The 19152-nt window shown below is 38.7% G+C and overlaps 1 protein-coding gene across 4 annotated transcripts in view; it reads left to right on the top strand.

Moving 5' to 3' along the window:
* The first annotated feature begins 4864 nt into the window (after positions 1-4864).
* The window catches only part of USP47 (ubiquitin specific peptidase 47), a 104708-nt gene continuing 90420 nt past the window's right edge, over positions 4865-19152 (top strand). For all 4 annotated transcript variants that reach the window (XM_028159850.2, XM_054724756.1, XM_008151027.3 and 1 more), the window contains exon 1: positions 4865-5123. In XM_028159850.2, the coding sequence (XP_028015651.2) occupies positions 5085-5123 (39 nt within the window). In that variant the 5' untranslated portion in view covers positions 4865-5084. The remainder of the gene's footprint in view (positions 5124-19152) is intronic.

Genomic DNA, 19152 nt, shown 5'->3' on the forward strand with positions numbered 1-19152 from the left:
GAGTTGTTGAGAGAATTGAATGAAATAATATGTGTAAAGCACATAGAACAGGGCTGGAGACTACATATATAAATTACCATCATTTTCTTTACACTTCTGGGTTTTATTTGGTGAGATTTTGTATATATATATATATATATATATATATATGTGTATATATATATATATATATATATATATATATATATATATACATATACATACACACACACACTAGAGGTCCGTTGCACGAAGATTTGTGCAAGAATAGGCCTTTCTTCCCCTGGCTTCGCTCCCAGCTGGAGTGCCGCTCTTATAGCTCCCTCTGCCCCCCACCCTCCCCTTCATAGCAGGTGTCCCGCCCCGTCCGGCCACTCCATGCCTGCGTATGCAAATTAACCTGCTATCTTTGTTGGGTTAATTTGCATGCTCACTCCTGATTGGCTGATGGGTGTCATTGAGGTATGGTCAATTTGCATATTTCTCTTTTATTAGTGTAGAGATGTATATGTATGTGTGTGTGTGTGTATATATATATATATATATATATATATTTAACCAATCTTAACTGTTAAAGTTTTGTAATTATTATTTTCTTTACTATTTAATATTATCTTACAAAGTGGGGCTATTATTATCTTCATTTTACAGATAAGAAAAGTAAAGCTTAGTGAATTTAAGAGATCTACCCAAGAAAAGCCATACAGTTAATAATAACAGAGGTAGAATTCAAATTTAAGTAACTAATTTTCAGCTTATTTCAGCTATACAATCTCCTGTATTTTGGCTAATATATAAAATTTAAACTTCCTCTTTAGCACAATTATAGAGGGCTACATACACATCATGAACTTTTCTGCTCAAAACTGCAAATGTTAAATTGGTAAATGCCAAGGGTATACTTTATTACCCCCATTTTCTAGTTGAGAAAAAAGAGGTTCAGAGCTTGGATCTCAAAACAGGTCAGTCAGGCTCCAAAGCCACATCACACTTTATTAAAACACTGGAGGCCCAGTGCACAAAATTGGTGCACAGGTAGGGTCCATAGCAGCTGCCAGCTGCCAGCCAGGCTTTCCTACATTCTGCACCGTCCCCTGGTGGTCAGCACTCATCATAGTGAGTGATCAAACTCCTATTCGGTCGAACTCCTGAGGGGACACTTTGCATATTGGGCTTTTATATATATAGATATTTCACAAAGAATGTTTTTTCTAAGAATAAAGGGTCTTGAAATATAAAATAAAAGAAAGAAGTACTTTTATTAACATGGACATTTTAAAATACACATGTTATTTTATATAAGTTTTAGATTTGCAGAAAAGCTGCTAAGATAGAACAGAGAGTACCACTCCTGGGTTCCTCCATTGTCAACATCTTACATGACCATCTACAGTTGTCAAAACTAAGAAGCTGACATTGAAACATTGTTAGTAAGCAAATTACAGATTTTATTTGGATTTTACCAGTTTTTCCATTAATGTTCTCTTTTTGTTTCAGGATCCAATTCAGTGCACTGCATGGCATTTACTTCTCATGTCTTCCCAGTCTCCTCTGGTCTGTGACAATTTCTCTCTTTCATTGTTTTTTGTTTGTTTGTTGCTGTTGTTGTTTTAGCTTAACTGTCTTGAGGAATAATAGCCATGTATCCCATAGAATGTTCCCCAATCTGGTTTTGTGTAATGTATTTTTCATGTTGTAATTGGAGTTATATTATGAACATTTTAAAGTGAAGGAAAAAAGAAGAAGAATCCAAAATAATTTATAAGAAAAAGCAACAAGCCTCTGATTTATACCTGTATTAGCATTTTTAAAATGTGAATCTCACAGTAAAATGGTCATTAATTTTTTAAAAATTTATTAAACATATACTATGTGCCAGGCACTGTTCTAGGCACAGAGGATATACATTAATGACAACCAGCTTAGACTGAATGGCTATGGAAGTCCTCTCTGAAGAGGTAACATTTGAGAGGCCCAAATGACAAGATGAAACTAGAAAAGAACAACTAGAAAAGAGCAATCAACACATAGTGGTGGGTCATTGTTGTAAAAGGAAGAGTAGTAGATAAGATGAGCAAGCTAGACAGCTAGATTACATTGGATTTTACAGGCCATAGTTAGGAATACGGGTTTTAAAAAGATGCTGTATGGAGTATGAATTGTTGGAGGATAATAATAGAAGCCAGGAGCCCAGTTAGGAAAAAATTGCATATAATAGTACTAGAGGCCTGATGCATGAAATTTGTGCAAGGGGCTCAGCCCTTGCAGCCCCGGCTTCATCGTCTGGGCGGTCATTCCACTGTTTGGCTGTTCGGTCAATTTGCATATTATGCTTTTATTATTATAGATAGGCAAGATAAGCTGATTATTGGAATGGAATGGGCAGCAGTGGACATAAAGAAAAGTGATTGGATTGGAATATATTTCAGAGGAGGAAGCAATAGCATTTATTAATAAGTCGAATATAAGATGAAGATTCTCTACTTTTTGGCTTGATAAACTAGATTGCACCATCAACTTAGTTTATCATGGTGTGGGAGGCTTGAGATTCAAATGTTTTGCTCAGGTCAACTTAAATTTGAGGTATTTAGAGTCATCAAAAAGGTCAATGAATATATGAGTTTGGAGTCTATGGGAAAGGTCAGAGTTGGAGTCAAAATGCAACTATAAAATAAACACATATTATGTAGTATCAGTAACTTCATTTACTAGGGAGAGTAGCCATATACCTCTATTTGTTCATTTATTCATTAATCAGTTAATGCCGTCATATTCTTGTTCCAGAAATACTTATTGTATACCCATCAACCGATCAGTGTCTAGTACAGTCATGCCACTGGCCTCTAAAGAGAAGTGTGTGTAACCAGAGAAGGTGGATCATGAGAAGAAAATATTATAACTTTTTAAAAATATAATGGATCATGGGAAGGAAATATTATAACTTTTTAAAAATACTTATATTTTTCTAAGAACAAAAATAAAATAGTTTACAAATATTTACTATATAGACTTACACTGGCATCTCATTATTAGAGTGAAAAGTGCAAATTATGCAAGGTGGAGAATAATTCAGGAATTCCTTTCCTTTCAATATATTGTGATTTATTCCAGTTTAAGTGTTCTGGACTCAGTAATCAAGACGACCATTTTAAAAAGTCAAAATTAATGCAAAAATCTGTGATGAACAAAAATATCAAAATTTTATAGACAAGATTAGTACCTTAAAAAAAATAGCATGTATACATGTACACTAAAATTTGAAGACAGAATTTCCTAGCCTATTTAAAAATCCTCCGAGCAATGATTCCAGAGAGTTTTGAACCCATTCATTAAGAATATAAAAATGCAACATCTTCTGGCTGACAACAGGGAAAACAGAGTTACTAGTTGAATTACTACAAAAACTTTCCATGGTTGGTGGATGGAAGTAATAAAAATGGAAACGCATTAGAAAGAGCAGCTAAGGATAAAGATGTACTTCTTCCATTAGGATCTACATATCTTTGTCAGCTCATGACGGCCATTAAAATGGAGTACAGAAATAACCTGAAGATTGAATCAGACATTTTAATAACTTTCAGAAGATATTAAAAGATTTTTACAAACATTGAAACCTAGTCAATCATATTGCTTTCACTAGATATTTTTACTGAGAGTAACAAGGATTTTCTACCATTAATCTAAAAATAACTCTTATAGTTACTTTAAGTGTTTATTTCATCTTTATCTTACCCTTTTTAAGTTAAAAAATGTTTTGTATCATATGCAACAGGACATGTATGTGACTTACATAAGTATGTAGACTTTTTTTTGTTCTATTTGGTAATAGAGTGCAATCAAAAACAGTCTGGAGGAGCACAGGTAGAGGTAGTTAATGCTGTGGGTGTCAGGAACAAGGCAGGCTTATGTTATCTCAGCGTGCTGTCAAGTCACGGTATCCACGGCAGTCTTCCTGACGGGCACCCCACTCAGTCTTCATAAAGAAAGTTTTTTAAGAATTAAATCTGTTGGGGGTGACGTTGGTTCATAAAAGGAAAAGTTTTGAGGAATGAGGAGGATTTGGAAAAATAACTATTGCACAATGCTTACTGCTAGAGGAGATGCGAGTCCTCTAAAAACATTTAAAAAGAGGATCATAGGTTCAAACTGCAGCCCTGCTCCCTGAAGCCATTTCAGTCCCAGGCGTGAACCTGTTGCAGAAGGAAGTACCTTTAAAGGCTGCAGGGGAATGCAGCTGTAATGGAGGTGTGTGTGTGTGTGTGGGGGGGGGGGTGGGAGGGGTGGGGGGGGGTGGGGGGGTGACACCACTGCTCTGAGGCCAGGGCTGTGGCCGCCCCTAGCGGGAGCTGGCCCCTTGTCCCTCCAGCCTGGCCGTCGGGAGGGTAGGGAGAGGGGGAAAGAAAACAGCCCTTTCTGCTTGGGGCCGTGTTGCGGGCGGAGGTCGGGAGGTAGCCCGGGGTGCTTTCTCTTCCCGGCAGAAGCCGGGGGATGTGCAGAGCGGGTGAAGTTCAGGCGCCTTTCTCTCCGGCCAGGAGCGCAGTATCGGCGGTGCGATCGCGGAAGGAAAGGGCGTTAGGCGCCAGGGTCTGTCTCCCCGGTGGGCAGGGAGGACGAGGAGCCAGAGAGCGCTTGGAGGACTCGGAGGCCTGGTCCCTCCTCTGCCGGCAGCGGGAGTCCCGGGGTGGACGGCCCAGAATCCCTCTCAGGAAAAGCGTGGGCATGGCCGCTCCACCAATTTGGTACCCCGCGGGGCTGAGGAAGACCTGAAGTCATTACACACGAGCGACAGCTGCCTCATCACCTCGGGCGCCAGGCGCCGGGCTCGGAGCCCGACGGCCCGAATTCTCGCGAGAGCGGCCGCCGCCATTTTTCCATTGATAGCCGCGGGCTGGGGGAGGGGCCGACAACTACGGCGACGGCGACGGCGGCGGCAGCCGAGCGGTGGGTCGGTATCTGCGCGCTGGTGTCAGGCCCAGGCTGAGGCCTCCGCGGTGGCAGGAGCGCGGGCGGTGGAGAGAGGATGCCTGCCGCCGCCGTTCTCTCCTGAGCCGCCGCACCTCCCCACTCCCCCGGCAGGGCGGAGAGGAGCGGCCGGAGTCTGAGCGATGGTGCCCGGAGAGGAGAACCAACTGGTCCCGAAAGAGGTGAGGGGCCAGCGGAGGAGGCTAGGCCCGAGGCCTGCGGCCGCTGGAGGGAGCGCAGGCCCAGCCTCGGTGCAAGGCCCCAGCTCGTGTGCGGGCCCGGGTGTGGGGCCAGGAGGAGGGGTGGGGTGGCGGCGGGGAGGCGGGGAGGGTGGGGGGCCTGGTTGGGGCGGCGAACAGTTGGGAGACCCGACTGGATCCCGGGGGCCGAGGAAGTAGAGACCTCCCCCCCACCTCGGGGTGTGGGGCTGGACAAATAAAGGAGCGAACTGGAAGGAATCAGGTCCCGCTTTGGGGGAGAAGGTGGCCTTTTAAGTACTTATTGAACCTGTCGAGTCAAGATCGGTTAATTTCAAAGGGAAAAAAAAAATAATTCTGGAACAGTTCTTGATGGGCCCGCCGGGGTGACGGTGTTTCTGGTTTTGACAGTGGCGGTGGATAACTTTCAGGGCTTGTGAAATCGACACCCGACTTGAGATCGGTGGGAGGGCAGAGTTAACTGAAGACTTTTATGAACTGCTGTTTCTTGGTGGTGCGATTGGCCCGTCTGCACGGGGCCCGTGGAAGATCCTGGCCAAGGAGTAAATGTGACTTCACGTGAAGGTGTAAGAGGTCGCTTAACGTTACCATATGGAGAGCTGAACTACTGTTTGCTAAGTTGGGCGTGTATGCCAGTTTGGGTGACTTCTTAAATTCTTAAAAGCGGGTGAGATGAGAAGCCTCGAGTTCTTGGCTTCTCTTGAATAGTAGAAAATTAATGCACTGGCTAGGGAATTTCATCATATGACTAGTATCTCTGTTGGCTTTATACATATTTTCAGCATGTACAAAGGTGTGTTTTTAACTGGTTAAAACTTCAGCCTACAGCTTTGGATGTTTATTTCTCATATACTTACATAGAGGCAGGTGTCTGCTGAAATTAGCTCCGCAGTAGGATCTTGGTATTTATGAGTAACGTTCATTTAATTTTTATTTATTTATTTTTTTGCCTTATTTAGTTGCTTTGTAGCAATTTGTTGCCACTAAAGCAGGCCCTGGTGATGTTGAAATTATGTATCTATGACAAATAGTTTTCCTAATTTTGTGACCATTAGAAAATATAACATAGGTGGAACTCTGCTTTAAGAAAAGCCAACATTAGATTTATTTCCCTAATAATGTGATGTATAGAAAACATGAAAACTGATACTGTAATGCATTTTTTTCCCTTTTGGATGTTAAGGTAAAAAATGTCTCTCCTTTAAGACTAACTCCCTTACTAACTGAGGCTTCAAGCTCACTCCAACTTTTTTTCTACATTTTCTGGACCATATGCCTTCATTTTCTGTTCCCTACACTCATCTTCAGTCTTTTCTTTTACCCTGGCTCATCTTATGATTTCTGGAAGCATGCACAGTACTCTCAGATCTTAAGACTGTCACTTGAACTCCTTGCCTTTTTTTAAGCTAGCTAATTAGTTCTTTTTTTTTTTTTTTATGGCCATATTCCTTGAATTTTTCTTGCTTCTATTTATTTATTTTTTGCATTTGATACTTAAAAAGAATATATTCCTTGATTTTAGTAAATCTGTACTTTTCTGGTCTCTTTTTCTACCTGTTTGTCCTGTCTGCCCACTCATTTAGTCAATGCCTTTCTCTTCTATTCTGTGTCCTCAATTATCACTTTTGTCTGGTGTTTGTCATCTCCTCTCTGGTCCTTTTTAAGTAGGAGTAGAACCATACAGTGCTAAAGCTGAGAGAGAACAGTGATCCTCCAGTAACTTACACCCCTTCACTTTACAGATGAGAAAATTAGTGCCAGAGGATTGAGACTGACTTGTTCAGGGTCACATAATGAGTAAATGACAGAAGTAGGACTAGAACAGACAATCCCTTTGATTATACTCTATTTTACAGGTCCCACCAAGTATCAAAGAGGCTCTATAAGAATAGTTTGTAACTCTCTTATATACAGTTACTATGTGAAAATAACAAAATTTAAAAATTTCTTTCTTCTGTTCTAATGGCGAATTAGAGAATTCTTGTTGTTATTAGTTTTTTTTGAGGACCTTTGTATAGAGAACCTCTGACCCCTACTAGATTTAGATTTTGGTTAAGTGTGTGCATTCGTGCATGTTGAATGAGTAATATATTATTCTGGTCCCTGAAGCTCAAGGACAAATGTACCTAAGAGGGTTGCTGAAGAAGACAGCTTAGTGCAGTACAGGGCTTGACAAACTGTAGCCCATGGGCCAAATCCAGCCCACAGTCTGTTTTTGTATGGCCCCTGCGTTAAGAATGATTCTTACATTTTCAAATTATTGAAATAAATCAAAAGAATACTCTGTGACATATGGAAATACATGAAATTCAAATTTCAGTATAGTAATTCAGTTTTGTTTTTGGAATGTAGCCATGATTATCTCTCCCGCCCCCCTCGAATCCCCCATCCCCGCAATGTACTAGTATTTACCATTGTCTGTGGCTACAACAGAGTCCAGTGGTTGCTACAGTTGCTGTATGCAGGATAAATTTGAAACTACTTAGCTTGATATTCAAGGCCTAGTACAGTTTGATTCTGGCCACAACCTGCCCTTTCAGCTTAGCTCTTCTCCCATGAAACAAGTTTTTAATGCAGCCAAACAGGTTTCTAACTTGCTTTTCATTTCTATCTCTGCTGTTCTCTCTTTCCTACTCTCTATCTGTTCAGAACTTTCAAACACATTTTTCCCTCCACAAGTACCTCATATCTTTATTCTAAAAAGCGCTTTCTGAACACTTTAACCTTAGGGGTTTCTCCTTCTTAGAAGACCTTTGTATGTGAATAGAATTCATTTGGCAATGAACAAATAATGCTTTGTGATGTCTGTTATAGTCTCAAACTGTAATATACATTTTATATATTATGCATTTCTTGGCAGCAGAGATCTTTGTATGTTTCTCTCTGTTGTCTTGTATTTATTATAGGTCTAGGACAGTGTCCTTCCTGGAGCAGGTATTGAATAATATTCATTGATGTGGTTACAGAGTTGTATGGAAACTTAAAATTCTAATTTTCCACAGAGTCCTTGGCAAGCTGTTTTCCAGCCCTTGCTTGAATACCTTCAGGACTAATCTCTCACAATATCTTTGGCTTAGAAGAAATCTATTAAGTTTTTGAGTTGAGAGAAGTCTTGATCTCTGTTGTGGCCATCTTTTGATAGTTGCCGCTGGACAAGAGAGAAATCTTGAATCATTTTCCATTGGATGCCTTTTTCTCATTGCTGAAGGTGGAGGATGAGAGCAGGAGGGCAAACCTTTTCTGTTCTACAGACAGTCTGAGCATATCAGTTCTTGAACTGTTTCTCAGTTGCTCTCTTTTAGACATAGTCAGTGTTTTTAGTATTCCTCCTAAATTATTGTGCACAGAGAAGAGCAAAGAGTGTGGTCTGTTCATTGTGGTTAACAATAAAGCTTTTCATCTCATTTTTTCACTCTACTATATGTCTTTGAATTATTGTATATTGACACAGGCTTTGAGATCTCTTGCTTTTAATATCTTCACAATTTGTATTTATTGCTTTGTTGTTTTTATTCTGTTTCCTTATATGAATTTATGACATTAATATTTATTGAGTATTCATTGTGCATATTATTGTACTTTGCCATATAAGGAACATTTAGAAGAAATGCAAAAAATTCATTCTTCCCTCAAGTATCTTTTTGTTGTTGTTGTTAATCCTCACCCAAGGATATTTTTCCATTGATTTTTAGAGAGAGTAGAAGGGAGGGAGAGAGACAGATAGACATATCCATTGGTTGCCTCTCGGAAACTTGATGGGCCTACCCTCTATCCACTGATCCAAACCAAGCCAGGGCGCTCAAGTATCTTATAGTATAACTAGAGGACCGATACACAAAATTTGTGTAAGGGTAGGCTTCGCAGCCCAGGCTCCCTCGCGGCCACTGCTGCCTCATGGCCCCCTACCTGCACCTGCCTTGGCCTGGCGCTGCTCTTGTCCACCGCTACACCCCCCAACTCCCACCCCGTTCCGTGGAGCCCCTCCTCCCCTCCTCCCCCCAATTGATTGCCCCTGGCCAATGGCCTGGGCCTCCCTCTGTGGGCGATGGCCCGGCCCCCGACCAATCACATCACACCCGCCTTGGCTGGCCTGGCTCCAGTGGGTGTCATAGCGTGGTTGTCCTGACAGTTGTTCCACTGATCAGTCGTTCAGTTGATTTGCATATTACGCTTTCATTATTATAGATTAGGGATAGGGTGCATATTTACTAATGCTTTTAAAATAATACTTTTCACTGCAACACTTAAAGTGGTGTCCCAGGAGTATATAAATGTAGAGAAGATGGAAAAATGTAAGAAAAAGAATGCAGTTCCATATCTCAGTGTTGCTTTTTCTGCTTCTCTTTTCCATGCAATAAACATTACTTCCACCTGGAACTAATGATAATGGTAGTAATAACCAATATTTATTAAGCATTTATTATATAGCAGATACTATTGTATGTGCGTTGTATGTATTAAACCATTTGAGCTTCACAGCGACCTCACAACTATATATGGGCCATTGATATTGAGAGCCCCCCAAAATCATTCAAACAACTTGTTTTTCATCTCTGTTGTGTGGTTTTGTTTTTATAAAATCATCAATATCTATTCTTGAGCATGTCAAATAAATGTTATTTTAATATTATTTCTCCTAATTAAATTACTTGAGAAAATGGACTGCAGTAGTCATTGTTGTTTTGGGTAGTTTTTTAAAATTAGTATTTTTTTCTAAAATTTGGGGTATTGATTCTCCTTTACAGTAAAAGGCAAGTATGTCAGGTAACACTAATTAGTGATTTACATAAATTGAAGCGTTTAACATAAGTCATTAGTATTTCACTTATCATTGGAAATACTTATTTAATAAAGTGAACAAAACTGAATACAGAGTTGTATATGATTCCAATTTTGTCATGGAAAAAATAAACTCTTTAGGGTTATATGCATTGAAAAACAGAAGGAATACTCTGAAATATTAACAATTGCTGTTTCTGGATTATTGGGCTATATATATTTTAACAGTGAGCCATGTACATTACTAAAAAAAGAAATTTAGATGATCTGATTTAGTTTGTGAGGTATTTACATAGAGTTATTTATATAGAAATGTATTGCTTAGTGTGGGTAATATCAATCTCACCTATCTTTTCTCCCTTACTCACATCCTCCTCCAACATAATTCCTTCTTTGTATTCTCTTATTCATTTAGTATCATCACCATCTATTTATTTGCTTACATTCGGAGCATTTTTTTGACTCCTCCTTTTTTCTTTTTCTCACATATACTGTAGGTGGCTCATCACTTGTTAAATATCTCTTGTACCCTTATCTTTCTATTTATGGCTCTGAGTCCCTCTCTTTTCTCACTCAAATGTAGCTCTTGTAATGGTCTCTCTGCTTCTAAGCTCTTTTCTTTCCTACCCATCCTTCTCACAACTGCCAGAATTATTTTCTAAAACAGATGACATTAAGATTTACCTGCTTTACAGTTTATAATTAGTACCCTCTATTGGAAATTGAATAATGGGTGCTATTTATACACACTAGTATGTGCCAGACACTATACTAAACAATTACACATAGTATCTCATTTAATTTCTATAACAGCCTTTTAAGACAGCTACTTTTCATTATTTATTTTGTGGATAAAGACAGTAAGGCTTAGAGAGGTTAAGTAACTTGCTTGAAGTTGTATAGTGGTTTAATTTTAAGTTCATGTGGCCTTAACCAGTTGGAAAGTCTGTATTCTAGTCTCAATTGATTTTTTAAATTTAATTTTTATCAAAGTTATACATGCGCACATTTAAAAGTTGAAAAGCTCTGCAGGACTAAACAAAAACTATAATTCTCTGCACAATCTTTTCCCCCTCTATTTCAGGCTCTCCAGAAGCAACTACGTTCAACTCATTCTTTTGATATTTAGCTCCATATCTTAAAATAGCACGCTAATAGTTTTCTTTCTTGATTTTTCATTTTAAGGGACTATTTACTGACTTCCCACAGAGCAAGAAATGGTTTACCACTATCCCCACCCACACAAAGACACACTTCTCAACCCTCCCAATATTGTCATATTCAAATTGTTTGGATACATCAGTATTCACAGTTTATATCAATGAGACTTTCAACTATTCACAATTGAGCCATGTAGTTTACTGTGATTGTTTTCCCTGAGTTAATATTTTTTATAAATTTGCTTTTGTTTAGTTTTTTAGATATTTATTAATTTAGCCAAGTGGCTCTCAACTGGGAGCAATGTAGAGGACACTTGGCAATGTTAGGTAGGTGGAGGGAGGGCAGGGAGTGTGCTACTGATAATCTAGTGAGCAGAAGCCAGCCATGCTGCCAAATTTCATTCTGCACAGGACAGCTCCCCACAACTAAGAATTATGTGCCCCCAAATGTCATTATTGTTACGGTTGAGAAATCCTGGTTTAATCCTAACTCTCTTCTCAAGTGTATAAAATTTCGTACTACATCCAGACCTACCAGTTTTTGTTTGAATTTCCTTGAATTCCTGCTGTTGCCTCTACTGTCATCTTATCTTCTCAGGTCTCTCTTGTTTTGGAGCTCCTGGTTCTATATCTGATGTCTTCATCTTTTTTGCTTACCTTCTCATTTTTTGAAGGACCACTTTCAATAGCTTTCTGGATGGGATATAATTTTTTCAAGACTTCATATGTCTGAAAATGTTGTTTCTATCCCCTTGCTTTATAAAGTGTTTGGCTGGGCAGAGAATTCTTCATCAGAAATAATTTTCTCTTAGAATTTTGAAAACATTGGTTCATTGTCTTTTTTTTTTCTTCAGTGTTGCAGTTGGGATATCAGATGTCTAAAAATTATTTTTCACTAAACTTTTTTTTTCTGGGAGCTTGGATAATCTTTTTACTTAGAGTTATGAAATTTCTGTAGTATGTGTCTTGGAATAGGTCTGTTTTTAATCCATTTCTGCTGGGTTCAGGGTAATATTATCCAATCTTGAATATATGTCATCAGTTCCAAGAAATTTCCTTAAATAATTTTTTTCCCCATTCGTTTTCTGTGCTCTCTCTTGAATCCCTGTTGTTTAGGTGTTAGGCTTACTGAGTGGTTTCTCTAATTTTGTCTATTTTCATCTATTTTCCATTTTTCTCTTCTTTTTTCCTGTTTTCTAGGAAATTGTTCTAAACTTTATCTTCCAGTTCTACTAATGTTTTATTTCTGCTATCAAGTTTAATTTTCAAGCACTATTTTTTTTTCTGGAAAGAGTTTTAAATTATATCCTATTTTTGTTTTATGGTGCAATGTCTTTCTCTTTCTTAGGAAATTATTGGTAGTTTTCTTTTCTGCATAGTCTCTCTTTTCTCCAAATTTCGTTCTGTTCTATTGCTTTGAGCTTTGTCTTTCTATTGGGGGCTTTCCTTAGATGTTTGGTGATCCTTAGAAGTCAACACTTATTTAAGAGAAGTACCTTAAAAAGCTGAATGGACACAGACAACAGTATGGTGGTTACCAGAGTGAAGGTGGGGGGTAATATAGGTAAAGGGGGTCAAATATATGGTGATGGAAGAAGATTTGACTTTGGGTGCTGGGCACACAATGCAATATACAGGTGGTATACCATAGAATTGTACACTTGAAACCTATGTAATCTTATTAACTAACTAGAGGCTCACTGAATGAATTCATGCATGGGTGAGGTCCAGCTGGCCTGCCCCAATTGGGGCTGACTGGGCTGGGCCGGCCGGAGGGAGGAGAAGCAGGAGGTTGGCCAGACAGCCTGCTCCCAATTGGGGTGGGGAGTGGGCAACCAGGGACGGGGTCGGCCGGCCTCGCCCCCTGGTCGAACTCCCAGTCAAACTCCTGGTTGAGGGGACAATTTGCATATTAGGCTTTTATTATATAGGATGTCACCACAAAAAATTTAATTGAAATTAAAAGAAAGCTGAATGGAAGTTCTGCCAGTAGGTGATTATGGTTTCCCCTGTAGGTTGATATGTCTGGATAATTTCCTTGCAGACTCCCAGTGACATATCTTTTCTCTTGTGCTGCATTGGTTTCTCAGAAAAGGTGTTTGATCTTTTGCTCAAAGGGAAAAAGCTTGGGATCTGAATAGGAAAAGGGTATGTGGGTTTCATCATAAAGTATGCAAGTATACTTTTAATTAATTTCCCCAGTATTCAGTATAGCCCTCCTTAAATTCAGTTGAACCTGGTGTCCTCTAGTCCAGAGATACCCTGTTTTATGCTCTCCGGAGATTGCTCAGTCTTTTGCCAGGGTGGGTGGGTCAAAAAGTAGAAGAGAGGATCTGGGGTTATTTTAAGCAGACTTCAGTCTGTTCTGATTTGAACTCCACCCTTATACCAGCGTATCTGAAACTGTCATTCTTGAGCCGTTTAGGTTATTTTTAATTTTTTTATGAAGAGTTGCAAGAAGAATACAGCATTCCCATATACCCTTCACTAAGCTGGTTCTTCTGTTATAACATCTTATGAAAAGTAAGAGATTAACCTTACTCTAATACTATTGACTATACTACAAAATTTATTCAGATTTTATTAGTTCTTCACTAATTTGTTGTTGTTCCAAGATCCAAATTCAGGATCCCACATTGAATTTAGTTGTCAAATCAGGTTAGTTTCCTTTTATCTGTGACCATTTCTTAGTGAGTGTTTTTTTTTTTTTCCCTTTCATGACCTTGACACTTTTGCACAATACTGGTCAGTTATTTTGTAGAATGACCCTCAATTTGTATTTGTCTGGTGTGTATTTATGATTAGAGTGAGGTTATGAATTAAAGAGGGGGATATCATAAACGTGTCCTTCTCAGTACACCATTCGGAGATGGTGGGGAGACATGATGCTGGTATGTACTACTGGGGATGTTAACCTTGATCACTTGGTTAATTAAGGTGGTGTTTGCTAGATTTCTCCATTGTAAAGTTACTGTTTCCTCTTTACTAAATACTTTGAGACCATGCAGATATCCTGTTTCTGCTTAAATTTATGCCCATTAATTTTAGCATCCTTATTACTGTTATATTCTAGTAGCGATTTTTATTTCCCTCATTATTTCTACAATAATTAATTGGAATTCTCTGAGGAAGAGTTGTCCTTTCTCCTCCGTTTATTATTTATATCAGTATAGACTTAACAGATACTCATTTTATTCTTTGGATTGTAACACAATACTGTTGTTATTATTTTTATTTTTCTCAAACTGTTCCAATCTTGACCAAGGGAAGCTCTTTCTGATTGGCATCTGTGGTCATTCTTTCTTTTTGAGCACTCCTTACAAGTGTTACCAAATAATGCTTCAGCCCATCTTTTATTTTCCCTGCCTCAACCCTGGAACCAACCACATTTCCAAGGATTTTAGTGGTATTTTGGTATAAATGTAAATGTGATATAAACCAGGTGTCTTTGGTTTTCCTCTAGGCTAGTAATGTAGGATTCAGCTTTCTCAGGTGTAATAGTCATTATCACCTTTCCAGCTTCTAAAATTGTTTCTGGTTTATGATCTTTTAAAGAATTTCTTTACTCTTGTTTCAGAGATATTTGGAGAAGTTTCAGAGCTAAATGCTTGTATTCAATCTAGCCTCTTTAACCAGAAATTCCTAACTTAATGTTTTGATGTCCTGCCCCAAGCTAATTTTGTTTTAGATACATTTGACTGCATTAGTTACTGTTCCCAAATGTGCTATATGCCTTCATTTGTCACTGCTGCTCCCTTGCCCTGTGTGAATAATAGGAATTTGTTTTTATTATCCAATTTTTAAACAGGCGAACTTTGATTTTACATGAGAACTACTATTTAAGTACTTAAGTACTTTCTTAGGATTCTTGCCTCTTTTTTATTTTCCACTTTTTGGATTAGTCACATGAATTTTTTGTATCTTAGTGCCCAGATACTGTAATTTTTTTGCCAAAATGGAGGGGAGAGGGTTAGTACATTTCTAAAATACTAGTGTACCATCGTAGCCCAAACTGGAAAAAAAAGATTATGTCAAAAAAATAGGGGGTTGTGAAAATATAGCATTAAATGTAGATTTAAATACCTATTTAAATTAAGGTTCTAGAAGATAACTACTTTTAAAACTGATTCATTGGTATTAAGGACCTTCTTCAGTTCAGGCAACATGTTTAGGTGTCATGAAATGCAGAGGCATGTTTTATTTTATTTTTTTTAAAATATATTTTATTGATTTTTTTACAGAGAGGAAGAGAGAGGGATAGAGTTAGAAACATCGATGAGAGAGAAACATCGATCAGCTGCCTCCTGCACACCCCCTACTGGGGATGTGCCCGCAACCAAGGTACATGCCCTTGACCGGAATCGAACCTGGGACCCTTGACTCCGCAGGCCGACGCTCTATCCACTGAGCCAAACCGGTTTCGGCTGTTCATCAGTTTATAATGTTCTTTATTATCCATAAATGAGTGAGATTATGTGGTATTTTTCTTTCATTGACTGGCTTATTTCACTTAGCATAATGTTATACTTTCAGGGATCATTTCTATAGTTCGTTACACATATTTTAAAGTGTTTTGCCCAGGTATTGCTGGCTTAATATTTAGTTTTATACGAATATTCTGCATTGTTAAAAAGCCTTTGGCAAAATGATTGTGTTTGGCAGTGATGGCAAATGATTGCAAAATGATGTGATCTTTTACATCAAGATTCTTAAAGACCACATATATTTTTGAACTTATTTTCATTGGTGTAGTATGAGTAAACAGATATTTGCTCTCCGCTCTACTGCATACTTCCATTTACTTTGTTTGTAGGTGTGGGAGCAATAATAATTGCCCTATTCTTTTGTTTAATGGAGCTAAGCCGAACCAGGCATATTTAAAGTAACCATTGAATGAATATTTTCATTTACGTAAAACTGTTGCTATAACCCATTTTTGAGAGAGTACTGTTTTTATGAAAATGACTAAGATAAATGTATTGAATTTTGATGATTTTTAAAAACCATACTCTTAAAAATTCTGTCTAACCAGCAAAATCCAGCCTCTCTTACTTTTACAAGAAACCTTTCCTGATGCTCCTCTTTCAACCTGATTACATTTTCCTAGCCTTGAAATATCATATCACTGTAGTTTTCAGCATTTAAAAAATTATACCCCTTTATTATAAGTTACTTGTTACTTACGTTAATGCCTTTATTAGATAAGAAGCTATTAAAAGTCAGGACAGCCAGTGTACCTGGGTTCAAATACCAGTTTTGTGACCTTGGGCAAGTTACATAACTTTTCAGTACCTTAGTTAAATGAGATACTAGTAACTACCTCGTAGGATTGTTGGGAACATTAAATGAGTTAATACATGTAAAGTGTCTTCCACATAATAAGCACTCTATACATGTTAGCTCCTCATTACTTTGACTACCTTCATTACTGTTATTACCTTTGTGGGGCTTCAGAACGAGTCACCCCAAGATGTGCCTCTGTGATATGAGAATTGTTTTGAGCTAATGGCAACTTTAGCTGCAGGCTCAAAAGAATCTTCTGCCCCTCCCTTAACTACCTAGAAGAATTTGAATTAGGGCCCTTGCCCATAATAAGGGATTATCAGAAATAACCTCTTAGGACCTATCTATAGGATAGGGCAAACTACTAATTACTGAACATGTGCTCTCCCTGCAACTACCTTCTGAAACCTCAAGATGCTTTACCTCACTCCTAGATCAGAATGTGATATATACCCATTTTCCCTTTCTGTCTTTGAACCTGTTATACATGTGGTGAGTCTCTCATGGACGTGGGGTTCCCATACATATATATCTATGTATTAAATTTGGCTCTTTTCTCTTGCTAATCTGTTTTGTGTCTATTTGATTATTAGACCAGCCAAAAGAACCTAAGGAAAATATCTTCTTGTCTCACACCTTTATTCTATATTTTCCCTAGAGGAGCGCAGTGTGCTCTACATTGTTGTCCAATAAATATTTATTGTTTAATGAAAATGAAGTCATAATGAGACATTTGTAATTAACCTAGTTATGAATAACAGGAAAGGAGCAAAGGGAAGGCCAAATATTATAGGATGTCATTTGGGCAGGTTTGTTAGGAAGCTGCAGCTTTACACTCCCTAGGGAGCCACCGGTCCATTCCCCCACAGATTGCTGGGGGAAGGAACTGGACAGGAGAGAGAATAGACACATGTCCAGTAAAGATGGGGTGACATAGGGAAATTTCTTGCTATCAGTCACACCTAAGAACAGAGGTCATTAGCCAGATTGGACATGGCTACTGCAAGCACAGGGAGATTTGGGATACTTATTCCCTGAACAAAGAAGTTCGCTCTCTTGGCGTGTTGCACTTACTCCTGGCTTGCAGGGCTCTCTCGTGGACCCAGCCATGTGGACCCCCACATACCATGGACTAATGGACTACAACTAGCCTGATGCTGCAACATGGAATGTAAACTCTGGACACTGGCTTTGCTTTTAGCTTTACTGAATCCCCAGCTGCCCTTCCAGGACACTTCAGAACACAGACATGCAATTCCACTCAAATAAAAATCTTTCATCCTCACGTGCAAGTCTCAGAAAATTCTTTTTCTTAAAATATTGCAAGGACTCTACCCCTAACACTCAGTGGGGTAGATAATATCCCAACTTCCTGATAATGATTTTTTAGTTATTAAATACTAGAGGTCCGTTGCACAAAGATTTATGCAATAGGCTTCCTTCCCCTGGCTGCCGGCACCAGTTTTCCTCCAGCACCCGGGACCCAGGCCTTCGCTCTGGCTGCAGTGGAGAAGCCAAGCCTTGAGGCTTCTCCGCTCCAGCCACAGTGGAGAAGCCAAGCCTCTTCAGTCTTCAGTCGTCTTCAGTCTTTAGTCTTCAGTCTTCAGTCTTCGCTTGGGCTGGAGCCTTCAGTCTTCCCTCTGTGCCTGCATATACAAATTAACCCACCATCTTTGTTAGGTTAATTTGCATACTCACTCCTGATTGGCTGGTGGGCGTTGTGGAGGCACGGTCAATTTTGCATATTTCTCTTTTATTAGTGTAGATGCTACTTGAAGTTACAGTTCTGATTATGACCTTTCAACTAAATATTCTTATGTGCATAGCACAAATCCTAAACAGTTGCCTTAATTTAGGGGATTCTGTGAGAAAGTAACATTTAACTAGGTCCCAAAGATGACTTGATTGCCATGTAAAGAAGGAGGTCAGTCCTGGCCAGATGGTTCATTTGGTTGGAGTGTCCATTCCCTGTCAGGGCACATATCTGGGTTGCAGGTTTGATCCACGGACGGGGCACTTATGGGAGGCAACCAATGGATGTCTTATGTTTCTCTCTCTCTCTCTCATCAATAAACATATCTTTGAGTGAGGATAAAAAAAAGGTCAGAGTTTTAGTTAGAAGGAAACACAAAATTGGTAATGCATTTTAAGAAGAAGCAAAAGTTTGGTGTAGATGCTTCGGGTGCTGGGGTTGAGAGAGAGAAGATAGTTCTAGCACATTGTGTCTTAAAATTCTGAAGGATTTGTATACCTATAAGGAGTTTAGATTTTTATTATGTAGACATTAGGGGGCAAGGAAATGTTTTTTTCCTCCCCCAAAGCAAGTTAACAATTTGTTTATAATTGTTATAAAGTTTAATTGCTGAAATTTGTTCTTTGAAATATTTTACTTACATGAATGTTTTATGTCCTAAATTAATATTGAAAATTTACACACAAATGAAAATGGGAGAAGGGGGTATTTGCTAATACTTTATTCTCTCACTTATTTTTCTTTTTTATTTGCAGTCATATAATTAGGTACTTTTTGTTTTTTTAAGAATAAATTTTTCCCATCATAATTCACCTTAAACTCATTCTCCACTTAGGAGTTGTGATGGCAGGATATCATTTGGCGTAATTGTTACATATTTGATATGGATAACACACAGGTCAGTGTCTTCAAATAGGCTAACTAGATAGGCCTCATTTGCTTTCTTTAGTGCCAGTAGCTGCACTCTGGGAGTGCAGATCTATTTGGAAGCCCAAGCAATTTCTCACACTTGATGCTA

This window comes from Eptesicus fuscus, chromosome 13 (genome assembly GCF_027574615.1).
Source record: "Eptesicus fuscus isolate TK198812 chromosome 13, DD_ASM_mEF_20220401, whole genome shotgun sequence".
Lineage (NCBI taxonomy): Eukaryota > Metazoa > Chordata > Mammalia > Chiroptera > Vespertilionidae > Eptesicus > Eptesicus fuscus.